This window comes from Torulaspora delbrueckii, chromosome 7 (assembly GCF_000243375.1).
Source record: "Torulaspora delbrueckii CBS 1146 chromosome 7, complete genome".
In the NCBI taxonomy this organism is placed as follows: Eukaryota; Fungi; Ascomycota; class Saccharomycetes; order Saccharomycetales; family Saccharomycetaceae; genus Torulaspora; species Torulaspora delbrueckii.
Window position 1 is genome coordinate 429,975 of NC_016507.1, and position 16,897 is coordinate 446,871.

The 16,897-nt window shown below is 41.6% G+C and overlaps 12 protein-coding genes and 1 non-coding gene across 13 annotated transcripts; 7 read left to right on the plus strand and 6 right to left on the minus strand.

Annotated features, from left to right (window-relative positions):
- Positions 1 to 182: 182 nt before the first annotated feature.
- FAP1 (Fap1p) lies at positions 183 to 2,993 on the plus strand (the record flags this gene model as incomplete). The annotated part of the gene is made up of 1 exon (XM_003682749.1): positions 183 to 2,993. One exon carries the CDS (start codon positions 183 to 185, stop codon positions 2,991 to 2,993), a length of 2,811 nt encoding a protein of 936 aa, XP_003682797.1.
- Positions 2,994 to 3,057: 64 nt separating this feature from the next.
- RSM25 (mitochondrial 37S ribosomal protein mS23) lies at positions 3,058 to 3,843 on the minus strand (the record flags this gene model as incomplete). The annotated part of the gene is made up of 1 exon (XM_003682750.1): positions 3,058 to 3,843. The coding sequence occupies one exon, from the start codon at positions 3,841 to 3,843 to the stop codon at positions 3,058 to 3,060; it is 786 nt and encodes a 261-aa protein (XP_003682798.1).
- Positions 3,844 to 4,328: 485 nt separating this feature from the next.
- KSH1 (Ksh1p) lies at positions 4,329 to 4,547 on the plus strand (the record flags this gene model as incomplete). Its single annotated transcript, XM_003682751.1, has 1 exon — positions 4,329 to 4,547. One exon carries the CDS (start codon positions 4,329 to 4,331, stop codon positions 4,545 to 4,547), a length of 219 nt encoding a protein of 72 aa, XP_003682799.1.
- A 128-nt stretch (positions 4,548 to 4,675) lies between these two features.
- UTP25 (rRNA-binding ribosome biosynthesis protein UTP25) lies at positions 4,676 to 6,808 on the minus strand (the record flags this gene model as incomplete). The annotated part of the gene is made up of 1 exon (XM_003682752.1): positions 4,676 to 6,808. The coding sequence occupies one exon, from the start codon at positions 6,806 to 6,808 to the stop codon at positions 4,676 to 4,678; it is 2,133 nt and encodes a 710-aa protein (XP_003682800.1).
- Positions 6,809 to 7,146: 338 nt separating this feature from the next.
- On the plus strand, positions 7,147 to 8,613 carry ICE2 (Ice2p; the record flags this gene model as incomplete). Its single annotated transcript, XM_003682753.1, has 1 exon — positions 7,147 to 8,613. The coding sequence occupies one exon, from the start codon at positions 7,147 to 7,149 to the stop codon at positions 8,611 to 8,613; it is 1,467 nt and encodes a 488-aa protein (XP_003682801.1).
- Positions 8,614 to 9,523: 910 nt separating this feature from the next.
- Positions 9,524 to 10,519, plus strand: SSN8 (cyclin-dependent protein serine/threonine kinase regulator SSN8; the record flags this gene model as incomplete). Its single annotated transcript, XM_003682754.1, has 1 exon — positions 9,524 to 10,519. The coding sequence occupies one exon, from the start codon at positions 9,524 to 9,526 to the stop codon at positions 10,517 to 10,519; it is 996 nt and encodes a 331-aa protein (XP_003682802.1).
- A 616-nt stretch (positions 10,520 to 11,135) lies between these two features.
- TDEL0Gtrna5E lies at positions 11,136 to 11,207 on the plus strand. Its single transcript has one exon. It is a non-coding gene; the product is annotated as a tRNA-Glu (tRNA).
- A 107-nt stretch (positions 11,208 to 11,314) lies between these two features.
- On the minus strand, positions 11,315 to 12,718 carry AVT7 (Avt7p; the record flags this gene model as incomplete). Its single annotated transcript, XM_003682755.1, has 1 exon — positions 11,315 to 12,718. One exon carries the CDS (start codon positions 12,716 to 12,718, stop codon positions 11,315 to 11,317), a length of 1,404 nt encoding a protein of 467 aa, XP_003682803.1.
- Positions 12,719 to 12,824: 106 nt separating this feature from the next.
- Positions 12,825 to 13,586, plus strand: SIW14 (putative tyrosine protein phosphatase SIW14; the record flags this gene model as incomplete). The annotated part of the gene is made up of 1 exon (XM_003682756.1): positions 12,825 to 13,586. The coding sequence occupies one exon, from the start codon at positions 12,825 to 12,827 to the stop codon at positions 13,584 to 13,586; it is 762 nt and encodes a 253-aa protein (XP_003682804.1).
- An 8-nt stretch (positions 13,587 to 13,594) lies between these two features.
- Positions 13,595 to 14,053, minus strand: AIM19 (Aim19p; the record flags this gene model as incomplete). The annotated part of the gene is made up of 1 exon (XM_003682757.1): positions 13,595 to 14,053. One exon carries the CDS (start codon positions 14,051 to 14,053, stop codon positions 13,595 to 13,597), a length of 459 nt encoding a protein of 152 aa, XP_003682805.1.
- A 141-nt stretch (positions 14,054 to 14,194) lies between these two features.
- HHT2 (histone H3) lies at positions 14,195 to 14,605 on the minus strand (the record flags this gene model as incomplete). The annotated part of the gene is made up of 1 exon (XM_003682758.1): positions 14,195 to 14,605. One exon carries the CDS (start codon positions 14,603 to 14,605, stop codon positions 14,195 to 14,197), a length of 411 nt encoding a protein of 136 aa, XP_003682806.1.
- Positions 14,606 to 14,923: 318 nt separating this feature from the next.
- On the plus strand, positions 14,924 to 15,235 carry HHF2 (histone H4; the record flags this gene model as incomplete). Its single annotated transcript, XM_003682759.1, has 1 exon — positions 14,924 to 15,235. The coding sequence occupies one exon, from the start codon at positions 14,924 to 14,926 to the stop codon at positions 15,233 to 15,235; it is 312 nt and encodes a 103-aa protein (XP_003682807.1).
- A 54-nt stretch (positions 15,236 to 15,289) lies between these two features.
- Positions 15,290 to 16,810, minus strand: TDEL0G02300 (glycosyltransferase family 15 protein; the record flags this gene model as incomplete). Its single annotated transcript, XM_003682760.1, has 1 exon — positions 15,290 to 16,810. One exon carries the CDS (start codon positions 16,808 to 16,810, stop codon positions 15,290 to 15,292), a length of 1,521 nt encoding a protein of 506 aa, XP_003682808.1.
- Between the last annotated feature and the right edge of the window lie 87 nt (positions 16,811 to 16,897).

Genomic DNA, 16,897 nt, shown 5'->3' on the forward strand with positions numbered 1-16,897 from the left:
TTTATATGCTAAATGTGCACCATCTTTGACGACCATCAGCTTATGCTGCAATTTTTTCCAGCGGAATTCAATAATGGCTGGAATAACTGAAAATTATCGAAAAACTCACCGAGAAGCGATGAGATGAGCTTAATCAAAGAGCCACATAAGGCCTAAGAGGTAATTTTAGGCGGTCAGAGTGAATGGTTGTGGAGGAGTTGAATCAACACTCACTGGTGCTAGAGTTTTCAGAAGATGATAGCGACTTCAGCAGCGAAAGTTGCAGTGTCCATGAGGTGAGAGATGAGCATGATATGGCATATTATGAGAGAGCTGTACAGGAGATAGCATTGGGAGATAGGTATGTCTGTATGATTTGCACCGTGGAGATGGATTATACTTGTAAGATGTACGCCTGTGAGGGATGTTATAGGGTATTTGACTACGAGTGTATTAGAGAATGGGCTTTGAAATCAACTGAGAAGACTTTAGATCGAGTATGGAAATGTCCTAATTGCTACAAAGTGAATAAGAGAGTTCCTGCAAAAAATAGGCCTACTTGTTGGTGTGGAAAGACTGTAAATCCCGATCCAAACCCTCTGGATCCCAACTCTTGTGGACAGACTTGTGATGCACCAATTTGTCCACATGGGTGCTCTAAACAGTGCCATCTGGGTCCACATCCCGACTGTGTGAGGACTATTACCACGAAATGCCAGTGTGGGAAACATACAAGAGAGACTTTTTGTTATCAGACGATTTCTATGAAGGGGAAAAGCCAGTTCCAGTGCAATGAAGTATGTGGCCTGCCGCTGGCCTGTGGGATTCATAAGTGCGAACGGCTCTGTCATTCGGGAATCTGTGGGCCCTGTCCCGCAGTTTTGAATGCCAAGAGTAATAAGTTAAAGATCAGATGTTACTGTGGGCTTGAGCATAGAGATTCTTTCAAATGTAAAGATGTGCGAGTAGCCAGTGACCTCTCAAAGGACGGGAAGGGTGATAGTTGGATTGGAGCATTTGGTTGTTCTGGAATTAGAAAGATCGAATACGCCTGTCGAGAGCATTCGTTTGTGGAGAAGTGCCAACCTTCACCCTCGATCTCAGGGAAAATAGCATGTCCATTCTCACCAAAGCTACTCAAGACTTGTCCTTGTGGGAGGACCTCATTAAAGGTGTTGGCGGAACCCAGGAAGTCATGTACATCACCTATCCCCAATTGTGACTCTACCTGTGGTAAAAAATTAGCATGTGGCAGACATACTTGCCCATTTACTTGTCATGACGGACCCTGCATGGATCCATGCATTCAGATAGAAACAGTACGTTGTTCATGTCATAAAAACTTGTATTCTGTTCCTTGTCAATTCAAGGAACAACCACGTTGTGATACGAAGTGTGAATCTTTAATGTCCTGCCGTCGTCATAGGTGTACTGAGAGATGTTGTTGCGGTAGACCTTTTGCAGAAAGGAGGCGCAAGACACCTCTTAGCTCAAGAGAGTTAATGGATGAATCTTCCGTTGAATCCGAGCACATTTGTTTGAAGGATTGTAATTTGACTCTCTCTTGTGGTTGTCATAAGTGTCAGCGGAAATGTCATCCAGGTAAATGCCCACCTTGTCTGGAGAGTGATTCTAATGATCTGGTGTGTCCATGTGGGAAAACAGTCGTCGAAGCACCAGTGCGTTGTGGTACGAGATTACCGCCATGTCATTATCCTTGCATTAGAGTGATACAGAATGCGTACAAGTGCGGTCATAAACCAATGCCTCACACATGTCATCCTCTAAATGAACCATGTCCCTCGTGTACTGCGCCGGTCTTCAAGCCTTGTAAATGTGGTAAGAAGGATAAAGTAAGAACACTATGTTTCCAGAATGACGTTTCATGCGGTACCACTTGTGGGAAGCCACTGGACAATTGTCCTCATATGTGCCAGAAAAGTTGTCATATACCAGGTGAGTGTCAGAAAAAATGCAAGCAGATTTGTAATAGAAAGCGAATTTACTGTGACCACAAGTGTCGATTGATTTGTCATGGTAACGATAAATGCCCCGACATTCCATGTCCCCTTTCGGTCAAGATCAAGTGTGAGTGTGAAGTGAAGGAGTCTTTTATTACTTGTGGAGCGAATTCAGAAACACCTAGCAAAGCTACGACCACCATTCTGCCCTGCGATGAAGAGTGTGAAAGGCACAAGAGGCATTTGCAACTAAGGGAGGCCTTCGGAATATCAAATTTTAGTGACAATCCGTCGAGATCCAAAACAGCATCGCTCGAGAATCTTGCAGCAGTTGCGAATTCTTTCGAAGAGTTAGAGTTGCCATTTAGTGAACCTGCGTTGGGAACTTTCGCCAAGCAAGAAGCTTGGTGTACTCAGATAGAAAATGTTCTCAATAGCTTCATGGACAACGAGGAGAAAACCAGTTTGCATTTCAAGCCGATGAGGCCCGCACAGCGTCATTTCATCCATGAATTGGCCAAGTCATATAACCTTTACGTTGAATCTCAAGATCGGGAGCCTAAAAGATCTGTGTTTGTCAAGAAACAGGATAATGGCGGGTCGTGTAAGCCGGTAATCCAATTGAAGGACTCATTGCCTATTTATCAATTCTTCAAAGAAAATGAAAAGGAGAAAAAGGCCCAGAGGTTTGAAGCCCAAACGACAACTGAGTTCGTCAATTTCATTCCCAAAGAAGAGCCCCAATTGGAGCGTGCAAAGAATAACGCATTCAAACTTAAGAATGTTTCCACGGGTACTACCAAAGAGGACCTCGAGCGCATCTTCGCCGACCACTTAAAACCAACACTAGTCAAGAACCCTCAATTCAAGATTCAAGATTCAACCAAAAATGGTTTAATATACCCTGAGGACTACGCAGAGATCAGCGTTAATGTTGAGCGCGATTTGGAAGCCCTAGTGGGTCATTTTGACTATCTCTGTAAAGAAAGCTTCATTGGTGATGGTATCGAACTTTGTCACATTGATTTGAAGGTCCTACAAGAATCTGAATGAATAATTCAAACTTTCTGGCATGGCTATTTACAACAATTAATGACGTACACGGTATTTAATCTATTCACAAAACAATCTCCTCAATATCCTGATCTTCCAAATCCTTCTTGTCAGGTTGTTCTTCACCAGCAGCCCATGCTTCCGATGGGTTTGCACGTCTGGCTGCGAGCAGATCTGTCTCTTCAATGGCCTTCTGCTTCCATATATCAATGAATTTCTGTTCTTGTTGGACACCGAAATCAATGGCTGAAGGACCATAAATCGAGCCAAACATCTCGCTTTCTTCTTGGGCCACTTGTTGCTCCACTTCCTGTTGCATTCTTAGACGGTAAAACTCGAATCTTGCTTGATCGTAAGCTTCTGTCAGACTTTTTCCCTCGTTATTCTTTAGTAGAAACAAAGTTCTCTGTATTACACTTTCACCATCGAGTGGTTTCTCTAACTGCTGAATGTGACTCCAGTCGAATTCCTCTTCAGCATCATTTTCGACCAAAACTTTTGGTCTTGATAATTCCCACGGATGTTGCTTGTAAAAGACTTCCCTTAGCTGGTCCTCCACAAATTTCAATTTTGGAGCTCTATAAAGCTTGGCGTTATTAATCTTCTTATCGAGAGTGCTGGCTCTCGTCTTGAAGAAACCTTTAGCATTGGGCTCATCTGCATGATCTTTCAAATGGGCTAATTTCTTCATGTTGGATGGATTAATTAGTCTTGGTTCACGGGTGAATTTCGTCTTTGGAGGTATTGATGCCACAACATCGTACCAAGCTGGTGTGTTTCTCAGTAACCCCGATCTCAAGTAGGCAGAAGTCCGCTCAAGGACATTAACAGCATTGGTTTGAATCTTCATTATATCCTGTACTATGAGTTAAACTGTGAGCACACACTGACAGATCTACAGCAGGCTAGAAGGCTACAGCTAATTGGATTCTTCGACTTTTTACTGTCGAAAACCTGAAAATTTTCCAGATTTTGATGAAAAATTACTGAGCTTTCCTTACAGGTGAACAAAACTAAAAGCTTTAAAAGCTACAAGAAAGGACAACATATAAAGCCCTTTGTGCTATCATCTAGAGGTCAATTGTACTATAGTATTGAGTCAGGTTAGATTAGGTTGGAGCTTGAAACGATTGGTGGTTTTTTAACGTACAACTTCCTCCTTGGCAGCGATCCAACAAGGTTCTTCAGAGATATTGACAAATATTGACAACCAAGGCTTTGCTGAAATCCCCATTTAGCTCCTTAACAGCGTGAAAATTATTGCTACTGGTTGGCATTATATCATAGTTAGTTCTCGTCGGTGAGCTTTATTCGAAATCAATTTGCTTCATTGACATGTCCGCTCTATTCAATTTCAAGTCACTACTGCAAGTGATACTCTTGCTGCTGTGTTCATGCACATATGTTCATGCACAATGGCCATCTTTATTAGATCGTTACAAGGATCATGGTGTTTTTGGTGCTTTCTGGAAGATGGCGAGAGTTGGTGAAAGGGCGAGCCCTTACGTCAGTGTTGCATGCATCTTAATGGCTATCAACCAATTTAACAGTTGAAATATGTTTAATCTTAGCACTTGTATGTGTGTATATTTTAAAAGGTAATGATTTGGGTTTTAACGTTTTGGCTCGGGTATTGAACATTGAAGAAAAGTGATTAATTGTAAATATCTATTTGAACTCGTCTATTTGAACTCGTATACTTCGTTTTGTCCATGAGTGAGAATAGCTGCTCTCTTGGTTCCTACGATTCTCTCAAGACTAATCCCATCTAGCTTGCTGTATATCGTTCTCACGGTGGAAATGTTTAGATCTGTAGTACCAAGTGCTGCGCTCTTAGCAATAAATCTTACCACTTCACTATAAAATTCGGGGTTCGTTGGCGGTTGATAAAATACCACACTCTTCACGCCTTTGATCTCATAACGCCTGAAATGGTGCAGTCTTTCAGTGTACAGCAGGACCTTAGCACGGCCCTGCTGAAACAAAGCTCTATTACTGTTCAGTTGTTTCTGATTCGAATATTCGTTAATGTCACCAAAGATGATGGTAGTTTTCTCCTTCATATAATTGCGTACCCTTATGAAGTCCGCATAATCTGGGATGTAAACGAGGATACCATCTTCATATCCCGTCGACTTGATAATGGATGGGATGATGACACTTGTGAAGAACTTGAAACGGAAATCCGACTCTTCTAAGATAGATGCCGCACCAAGATCAATTCTCTGAAATATTTGTCTAACCTTCAAACCTAACTTTCCAATACTAGATTGATTTGGTTCGATAAAATGATGATTTTTCCATCTTCCTGTCATGTTTTGGCATTTGTTGTTAATGAGGGCATTGGCCGTTGGAGAGACATATTTGGTGAAGATCATTGTTTGTCTAAATAGCTTTGCTTGCTCATTAATGTACCACAACCTTACTCTTCCGAAATCAGTATCGTGTTGTTCTTGAGGGATCAAGTTTAAATGGTCAAAGATGGTCATGACGTGAGAAACATTTTGATACTCTATCGAATGCAACTGGTCAAATATTGAAATCTCAATGGATGACAGGAAATCGTCTTGTCTCTTCTTTTTATCGGTATTCTCTAAGATCAATTGAATACCCAGTGGAGAGCATATAATGATGTCTGATTGGTAAAAATTACTGTAAAGCTTAATAGCCTTTCTAGTGAATTTCACCCCAAGAACAAAAAAATCGTTCGTGTTCCCTTTGAACACATGCTGAAATGACTTGGGTTTGGAAGACGGAGGTAAAGATTCTTCAAAAAACTGATCTCTGAATTTGCCTTTCTTATCGATTTGGTCAATACCAGACTTGTCAATGATCTTCTCGAGCACTTGATATGCTGTGTCCCTTGTAGGCACAACAATGAGCACTTTTGGCCTAGTAAACCCCTGATCCAAATAATCCGCATCTGGATTATCACTTATACGTTGGTTGTTCTTCAAAATTTTGTCTCTGGTCTTGTATACGTGATTCAATACATGCAGGGCGTACAAGTCTCTGTATTCGTCCTCATCCTTTTCGTAGGAGTTATATTCATACAGCAGGTCATTATACTGTAACATAGGATCGACCAGTGTTCTTTGTGTCGACGTAAGGTTCTCGTGCTCCAAGTCATTTTGAATCTTTAATCTCTGCTTGAAGACATACGACTTTAATGATTCATGACGTGATGGTATTTCCAACTTTTTACTTTGATCTTCCAGAAGAAGGGGTTTGGAGTATACCATCGATTCGTTCTCGCCTATCGGTACCTTTGCAGATTTGTATTTCAACTGCCTCTCCTTGAAAGCAGCATCTAGCTTGTCCACCACATTCTCAGGAACCTGATTAAAGTGTGAGTCGAATGTATCTTGTTCATCATCACTTTCCTCATCAGCATCCTCGGATAGATCATCTTCCGACGGATTTTCATCCACCCTTGCGAGATTATCCTCCAGTTGTTCCACTTCATCTCTCTCATCTTCCTCCACATCACTCTCACTATCCTCCTTTCTGGATTGCACTGTGACCTCTTGCTTGGGCTTCGGTTTGGGATGCTCAGAATTCAGAATGGTCAATAAAGCACCATATACTTTCCTTCTCTTATTCTCTTCGTCTTCCTCCACATTAGCAATTTCCTCATTATGTTGCATCCCATTATGGTGATTTTTCACTTCACCTTCAGAGCTTTCATTCAAATGTTCTGGCTCTTCATGGGCTTTATTACGTTGGGGTCTTCTAATCGATCTAAGTTCCTTTCTACCTCGTTTTAACGTGCCGTTTCTACGTGCTTCGTCACCGTTTGACTTGTCTTTAACCATAACAAAACTTACTGCTCTCGAGTCAAACTAAATGACAACTCAATCGACCTAAACTCACTTATTGGTTCCTGATTTATTCAGTGTTTAACTAGCGATGAGCTGCCAAAATTTTTCAAATCATAGCTTACGTGTCTAGTCCACTTTAAAGTGAGGCTCAAGATATCCTGTGATAATCAACCATCGAAAGCCAGACATTATAATCGTATCTGTTGTTACAAGGCCTGGGTTGGCTGCGGTGAGGGTTTAGTTAGTGTGTATGATACCAGGTTGGTTTTGATCGTGTTTGACTTTGGTCTTTTTATTGTTTTTTATTGGGGTTTCTTATCGATTTTACCTTCATGACCACGATATCGAAAAGCTTCTTACAAGGAACGCGCATGGCGTTGGCGGGCTTCTACCTGTTGTCAACATTGGTTACAATTCCTATATCTTTTAAAGTCGGTGGACTTTATTGTGGTCTATCATTTACTGTGACGTTGTTCAATCTGTACCTGATAACGACCACATTATCGATGGTCGCACAGAGTTATGGCAATAAATGTTACATTGTTGGTACTACTTTCATCTATTATTTGCAACATTTTATGATTGCATCTTTACTTTACCTATTTCTCTCTGGGTTTTCAAACGAGGAGTTGACGAAAGTTTTGGAAGATGGCTCTCAACCGGAGCAGTCTTTGGTGAATGTCTTAAGGAATAATGTCTTTTCCAACCATTCGAGTTGGATGTTGTATTACTATTACTATCGTTATGTTGTTCAACCCTGGCAATCCGTTCTGACCCACTCTACCGCTTTTTTTGCCTTGTCGGAAGGTTTCTTTACAGTTCTTGGAATTCAAGCCATCGGTGAGACAAATAGGTGGTTATTGGATGAAATGAACTCAAATACTTGGATAATCGCTTCACTTTTGACATCTGGCGGAGTAATCACTGCTTCGCTTTACTACTTGTACAGAATTTATGTCACGCCCATTTGGAATCTTTCCGTGCAAACAGCTTCTTTGCTTGGTTTCACTTTGTCCATTGTCTGCGGGATTGGGTTATTTGGAATTGTTAGCAAGAACGGCTCTGTTATTGAAAGCTCTTTGTTCTTTGCCTATATTGTCCGTTGCATTTACGAGATTTCGCCAAAATTGGCCACTACTGCTACCGATGAGATACTAGAAGTAATCAAAGTCGCCTGGCAGAAACATCAAAAGAATCTATCCACAACAAACAATTTGTTATCGTACTATCAAGATGTAGTGTTGAAGAATGCTGAGATGGTATGGGAATCAATTGTTCTTAGGACCAAGAACTCAGATGCAACTACTTTTACTGCCATTCAACCACTAAATAAATTGTGGCACGCATTCACACCTATCTGGAAATTTTTCAAAGGATTTGTCCTTTCGGTACCGTCATCAATTGGTGGTGTCTTTCAAGTGACACTCAAGTTAGCATCAGAGTCAGTCTCGCCTGCGATTGTCCTGAACCTATGTTTCAGAGTGCTTGTCTTTTATTCAGCTACAAGAATCATTCCAGCTTTACAAAGAAAGAATACCAGAGAATTGCGTAAAAGTCGTCGAATAATGAATGTACTGTACTGGTACAGTCCCTGCATCCTAATTGCAATGTATACACATCTGATATTGCAGTATTCGGGTGAGCTGAACAGTGACCTGTGCCTGTGGGGTTGCAGCGAGAAATGGTTTGGCTCCGGTCAACCAAAGATTGAGATAAACACATGGGTCTTTTGGAACTGGTGTAACATCTTTTGGACCGTACTCATATATGGTAGTGAACTGATCGGTGGTAAGAGGTAACATGTAGTTTCCCAAGAGCATATAAATTTTTCTAATTGCATGGATCTTTTCCACAATGTTGGCGTTATGTATATCAAGAGATTACGAAGACAGAATTTTTTTCAGATTTATGAATAGCAAGTCTCGTCCATGCCAATTTTTGGCTCAGAGCTTGACTCTATGTTGCATTGGTATTTCATCATAAAAATTCAAGTTTTATCCTCAACTAGATGAGTCAAGGCTCAACTGAGCCTTGATATAACCCGTCTGGCGATAAGTTGGTTAGTTCGGTTTGGCACATTTGATTGTGCAAAAGCTTCTTAGAAAGCCTCAAACCGTAAAAATGTTGAAGTGAATCCATGAGCCAAGAAAAGTAAGCTCCATTGGGTTATTCAGCAAAAACTGAACAATCGTCATAACTATGGTTTGAAATCTAGCGAGATTCCCATACCGAAAAGCACTGCAACTCAAAGGAGTATACAGGTTGGAAAGCGGGCTGAAAATACAAGTATCCCCAGTCCACTTAATGAGTTGATTTAAAGATTGTAAAATTTTTAAATCTCATTACGTTTTCCGCATACGGTCTGGTCGGAGACTTTCTACCCAAAGCATTGATTGAGTGTATGAACCACTCCAGTTTTGCAAGCTTCGAACAGTGACGATTCTTTGACCATGGATTAGGATTCTTCAAAAGACCAATAAAACAAAGAGAGTAAAATGTAAGGAAAGTGGTTCAAACTGTAATTTAACTGGCTTTTTATATTGAGTTGGAGGGCATCGCCTAAAAATTTTTCAAAAATAGTCCGGATTACCCATGGTAGCACCGGACGCCATATCGGACGCTTGTTTAATTAGGTTTAACTGGATCTACACCAATAGAGAATGGTGATGATGATGAATGGCCCAAAGAAGGTGGTTCTGATCTACTAAAATGTCAGGAAGTTACTGGTCTTCCACTCAAAGATACCAATGGCAATATACCAAAGAATCGCTGGCAAAAGAACGACAGAAATTGTGGTTACTGGAGTGCCAACTCTTCCCTCAGGGACTTAATATTGTGATGGACTCGAAACAAGGAGGTTTTGATCAACCAACGACAAAAAATATTCCTATCACACACAAAGACTTACATTATGATAAGGATTATAATCTGCGGATCTATTGCTATTTTTTAATTATGAAATTGGGACGAAGGTTGAATATTAGACAATGCGCATTGGCGACTGCTCACATCTATCTATCGAGGTTCTTACTCAAGGTTTCTATTCGTGAGATCAATCTTTATCTATTAGTGACTACTTGTGTCTATTTGGCGTGCAAAGTGGAAGAATGCCCGCAGTACATTAGAACGTTGGTCAGTGAAGCTAGATCTCTATGGCCCGAATTTGTTCCACCGGATCCCACGAAGGTCACAGAATTCGAGTTCTATCTTATTGAAGAACTGCAAAGCTATTTGATCGTTCATCATCCCTATAAATCGATGGAGCAGATAGTAAACGTTCTGAAGGAACCACCGTTTGAACTAAGATTGTCGCAGGATGAATTACAGAATTGTTGGTCACTGATCAATGATAGCTATATCAATGACGTTCATCTGATGTATCCGCCGCACGTTATCGCTGTTGCATGTCTATTTATCACCATTTGCATCAGAGGCAGAACCGTCAAGAGTTCTTTGTCCAATGTCGGTAATAAAGGCGACAATGTGATGGATACAGATCCTATCTTAACTCAAGTAGTGAAACAACAGGAGATTGTCAACAGATTTGTGGCAGAATCGCAGGTCGATCTAGAGGAAGTGATGAATACTGTGCAGGAACTAATCACGCTGTATGACCATTGGGACAAGTATCATGAGCCGTGGATAAAATTTCTATTGCATACTCTATACCTGAGAACATCAGTACCGAACACAGCAATGTCTTAACCTTTCTATATCCAAAATAATGGCATTTCAATGATAACCGAGATTCCAAAGAAAGTTATTTGCTTTGAAGCATTGTAAAATTGAGTACCGTGCAACAATTGCGCAACATAGATCCAATGAATCTTCACCATAGTAATGCATTTAGAAGCTCGCATCACATCAGTTAAATGGCTGCTCGATGAACTGGACTCAGTACCCACCCCGTCTTCAGTCGCCCCAAAAGTTAACGCTATTCGAAACCTCCAGACGGTCTGGCTATATCTCAGCGGCTCTTGAACCTGATCGTAATATTCTCGTTTTGGCAGGAGCTTAACTGGCCGAGCAGTCACTGCAGTACCAATGGTCTGGCTATATCATTTTTCTTCCTTACTCTCACATACCAAGATACTGAGAGAATTAGTTCAAGCAAGTTCTTGGTCGGCATGTTTAAAATCCAGCCCTCTTCTTTCTGAGGCTGGCACTCAAACTTACATAAAATCCATTTAATCAAAATACCCTGGAAGAGTATCTTCCGAACTGTCCTGGTCCTTAATATCTATTCCATACTCAACAACCTACTAAAAACTCGAAGGTTGGTATGTTATAAAGATATTCTTAGATTTTAACAAGAAAACAATCCGATGTAGTGTAACGGCTATCACATCACGCTCTCACCGTGGAGACCGGGGTTCGACTCCCCGCTTCGGAGTTATTTTTGCAAGATCTTAACAAGATTAGCTATTCTCTTTGAGATGGAGGCTGATCAAATGAATAATATCTTATCCTTGACTGCTACTTACCATTTGTCTATTCTTGCTAATCAGTTCCATATGCTAAGGTAACGTAAAATGAAAGCGCCATCACAGAAAGCCCGTACCATACAAGTAGAACGCTGCAGCGCTTGTAGAACCTATCTCTTGGAGAAATCGACTGTCCCACGGCTAGTGAGTCAGTACCGATTAATTTGTAACCAAACAGCCCCGGTAAAATGAAAGAGATGGATGTGGAACCAGTAGCTCCGACCAGGGCTAGAACAAAGGCAAAAGATTTCACTTTCAAAGCTAAGGAATACATCAAGATCAGTAGAATGGCTGAAATTGCGTAGAAACGAGAGTTGGGGAAAGGTGTAGTCTCAACGTTATTTCCTCTTATAACTTGAGTATCATCTCCATCTACAGATTCGATATCGTTATCGAACCCTGCAAGTGATTCGTTATCCTCGTCCTGGATACTGAGTCTTATTGGGGAACCTTCACCAGGTCTGGAACGGGCTTGTGCTTGCTGACTTGGCATGATGGGATCCTTCTTGAAATGAATCTCTGACCATACCACGAGGTTGTTGATAGCAATTCTGCATGGGTGGAAGAGTAGAGGGAATGACAGCATAACCATGGAACCGAGACACAGTTTCCCAACATAGACCCAAGTAGAGTCTGGATCATAGTTAAGCATGATATTACCCAGAGTATTACTACCAAAGGTCAAATATCCGCAGATACCGACAGCTAGGAACACCGCTGTAGAGATGGTAATAGATGTGTTTATGACTGAAGTGATATTAGCCATTGAGTTTTCCTTTAGCTCATTAATGATGCTGAACAGGTTCATAGAACCAGTGTAGGCAAACACGATAATACTGAAAGTGGACAAAAGGCCCTTGAAATCGTAGACTTTGAACCAACAGACCTCACCCCTGTAAGACTTGTAGTCGTGGGTCAATAGAGTATCATGAGCGAAATATGTCACTATCAATAGTGAAAGGTATGCCAATGCAAAGAGACCAATGATACTCGAATATCTCAAACTATCCAGCTTCTTAAGGCAGCATAACGGAACAATAATTAGCGAAGAAAGTAAAATCCAGAAACGTGGCTCACCACCAAAGAGACCTGGAAACAAGTCACCAATGAGCACTAAGTAACTGAGTCCCACACCAAAGCATTGCACAATCATTGCCAAATCAAACAAAGGTGATAAAGAAGGGTATGTGAGCATGCATAGTGTGAAGAAGGATGAGTTTCTTGGATTGATCAACGTCTTGGAGCATTTAGCCAAAATGAATAGCCCAAATCCAGAAGTAACTGCTGCTATCAAAGTAAGCAGCGCCCCTATCACAACACCATCGTTCCTGAAGGCAAATGGAATAGCTAAAAGACCGGCACCAATGATAGTCTTAACCAAGTTGACCGTAGAAGAAGCGGGAGTACCAGTCGGATCCATCTTGGGTCCTTCGGTTATTTAGTTGTTGTATTGTATAAGAGACAAGTTTTCAACAATTCAAATGAATTAATATCCAGACCATAGAACAAAGATAGACAAGACAATAATGGTTCTTGGGAATGGATCCCATAAGGAGGGAGTATCAAGTAGAATTGATAATGTTATTGAGAATGAAGCTGAGATTGTACGGTTGATACAGCAAGATGGACGACTCCGAGACACAGGGAATGGTGGCGATATACATTCGATAATCAATGAAGATAGTGAACTTCGAGAGGAGTTCGAGGAGATATTACAACGGTTTCATGAGAAACAGAAACCTGAAAGTACCTGCGAAAGCCCTTTGTCGCTGCCAATGGAACAAGAAGTGGTTCCTCCCGAGAATTTTAGCCATGTAGCTGGAGAGATCTACCGCAGCAGCTTTCCAAGAGTCGAGAACTTTACATTCTTACAACATAGACTGCGGTTGAAATCTATCCTAGTCCTTATACCAGAAGCTTACCCCCCAGAGAACGAAGAATTTCTCAAACAAGCTGGGATTCAGTTATTCCAAGTTGGAATGAGTGGAAATAAGGAGCCCTTTGTGAATATACCGTCTGACCTATTGACTCAAGCGTTAGAAATCGTCCTGAACCCAAAAAACCAGCCAATATTAATCCACTGTAACCGTGGTAAACACAGAACGGGCTGTCTAATTGGATGTATTCGTAAATTACAAAACTGGTCCCTCACAATGATATTTGATGAGTACAGAAGGTTTGCATTCCCCAAAGCCAGAGCACTGGATCAACAATTTATTGAAATGTATGACGATCAGGAGATCATTTCGACCGCTAATAGCAGAGATTGGTTACCTATACAGTGGTAAATACAACTCTATGTAAACCCGTTAGTGATAAACCTACGACCATATAAATAGGCATTGGCACCGGTCAACGTTGTGACTAATAGGGGCCACACACGACCATAACGTAATGCCTTCACTGACCCACGACCTCCAACAATCATGTAAAGAGCTGACCAGGCCCCTAGAAACCCTGAACCACTCTCCAAATCACCATCGTAAATCATCCATGCCCCCAGTGCCTGGGCTGCACCAAACAGTAAAGCAGTACGGTTTGAAGGACCCAAATAACGAGGTCTTTGCAATGCAGTAAGCAAACCGGTCCTACCTGCCACAGATTGAGGGCTCTCCAAAGCTGGGGAGATAGCTGGGGTAGCCAGCAACAGAGCACTGTTTAAGGCAGCGGGATAGGCAGTCATAGTATACTGATAAAGATTATGCCAAGCGGGACTCTCATCGAGCAACCCTGTAGTCTCCTGAGGGTTCTCCATCCGGTTCAGTCTGTAGTTTGTTGTAGTAGTAGTAAATCTTTCTTACTTGCGCTCCTAGCAAAGCCCTTTAATATACAAATTGCAAACTACAAACTAACGTTATCCCAATTGAAAATTTTTTAAAACCAATGATTAAACCATCTAAGAACGCTCACCTCTTAGTCTTCTAGCAAGCTTGATGTCCTTCTTTTGAATAGTCACACGCTTTGCGTGAATAGCAGCCAAATTGGTGTCTTCGAATAGAGACACTAGGTAGGCTTCGACAGATTCCTGTAGGGCACCGATGGCAGAAGATTGGAATCTCAAATCGGTCTTGAAATCTTGAGCAATCTCTCTGACCAATCTTTGGAAAGGCAATTTTCTAATCAATAGTTCAGTAGATTTTTGAAATCTTCTAATTTCTCTCAAAGCAACAGTACCTGGCTTATATCTGTGAGGCTTCTTAACACCACCGGTAGATGGAGCAGATTTTCTGGCTGCCTTAGAGGCTAGTTGCTTTCTTGGTGCTTTACCACCAGTGGATTTTCTTGCTGTTTGCTTAGTTCTAGCCATTCTTGATTGATTGCTTGGTCTTTATCGGAAGGAGTAGACTACAGGGAGGCTCAAGAGTGCTTCTTATATATGTTTTATTATTGAGATATTGGCTGTTCTGATAGTTTCGCACTGCAGAAGGCGCGAAAAACCGGGTCCGTTCCACTGGGCTCCCAAAAGTGCGAAATTGAAGGCGTTCTCGCAGTTTCGCATTAAGTATGGCTAGTCGTGCCCACAAATTCGCATCACCAATGGCTGTCTAAACCTATATAAGAGAGCCATAAGGGCCATTATAGTCGGTCTGTGGTTATTGTAAATCTATACAACAGAACAATCAAAATGTCTGGTAGAGGAAAAGGTGGTAAAGGTCTAGGAAAAGGTGGTGCCAAGCGTCATAGAAAGATCCTTAGAGATAACATTCAAGGTATCACCAAGCCAGCTATCAGAAGATTGGCTAGAAGAGGTGGTGTCAAGCGTATATCCGGTTTGATTTACGAAGAAGTTAGAGCTGTCTTGAAGACTTTCTTGGAATCTGTTATTAGAGATGCTGTCACTTACACAGAACACGCTAAGAGAAAGACTGTCACTTCTCTTGATGTTGTGTATGCTTTGAAGAGACAAGGTAGAACCTTGTATGGTTTCGGTGGTTAGTAAAAGCGCTCTGGGAGTGTTTGTATTATGTATAATATAAAGATAAAAAATGAATTAGTTTGAATGCAAGTAGTCGAATTTGATTCTTTGTTCGACTTCGAGAGCGTTTATTGGTGGCTCTCGATCTGTCAAGAGTAATTCTGTCCAACGGTCCATACAATGGAACGCTGTGTCTTCTATGTCGGACTTCCGACGGTCGCATCGACAACGACAGCCCGTACCGGTTTCGAAACCTTCACTTGGAGAGTTCCACGAATGGCGAGAGAAACGTTTTTCGGCTGGAGTGTAGGGCAGTTGACCATGGAGGTTGTTTTTTGGGCAGTGTTGGATTGTAGAGTGTCTGTAACCGATATCGCGGAAATAATGAACGTCTTCGATGTCCAGTAACATTCCGAGGCCGAGGGAATGAACTGGTGCATCACCCCAACGTTCACGCCAGAACCCACCCTGTTCTTCCAAGTATTGGAAATAAGAATTGTATAGTTCGTTGTTGAATACGTCTACTCTGGCGATCTCAAAATTGGACCAGAAATGACACAAGTTGTACTCTTGGTCGTCAAACTTGTCCGGCTGTATCGGTGCTTTGGCTTTAGACCGTCCAATTAGGTATCTTAGGCCCATTTCATCCTCGGGGTTGCCAGTATCCAACATGTGGTCAATGGCGACTTTCTCTGAGAGTCTGGGTTCCACATCATCATCGCAGTTGACCCTGCTTGCCAACAAAGAATCTTCTGTTTCTAGAATCTGGTAGTTTTCCGTGAATAGATTCCATAGCGACCCCACTTTTAGTTCGTTCTGCCGAATAAAGCTACGTGTATAACGGAACAAGTTTGCTACTGTCCAATAAAGCTCGGGCAAGATCACTGTAAAACCATACTTCTTATTGGTTCTAGCCATCTCCAAAAACGGATCATATGTTATATCGCAGAAGAACTCGACATCGGGTTCCAAACGCCAATACCACTCAAATTTCTGCACTAGCGGATGCTTGTAGAAAAGTCCCGAATAGAAACGGCACATCTTGTGGTAAGATTCTTCACTACCATACATGATCCCACGATCACCTTGGTCATTAAGCGCATGTTGGAATGCAAACGACTCACGTATTTTCTCGGGAAACTCCCAATCGAGTTTGTTCAATGTTCCAAACTCCATTGAAGCCCGACTCTCGCTACGCAATCTAGTCTGGAACTCTTCACTAAACGGTACGTCGTTAAGAAAAACATAAGGATACTGAAACCATTGGTTGAAATGCTCCTCTATACTTCTAACACTTTTTATCACATCATTCAATTCTTCATTCCTCGTCAGCATAACAAATGAAGCATTCATCTTCTGATACTGATCATCGCGCAAATACTCATGCGTATCGATACAACCTTCAAAGAAAACAGAATCCGATGGAGCAGAGATATCCTCATTCGAGAACTTGAACCAATCGTCCTCATCTCCGTTTGTAAGCCCTCGAATCACCACAGTAACCGTAACGATCGCTAGAACAATGCACAGAGTTATCGCGTTGCATCGCATCAATCGATCTCGCAACCTGCGGAACTTGATCGACACCCTCAGCATCGTAATTCCATCCGATTGGCAAATTCTCAATGGGTACTTTATCACTGCTCTTGCAACATTTCTTTATAGTGAAGCCAAGAGTTTTAT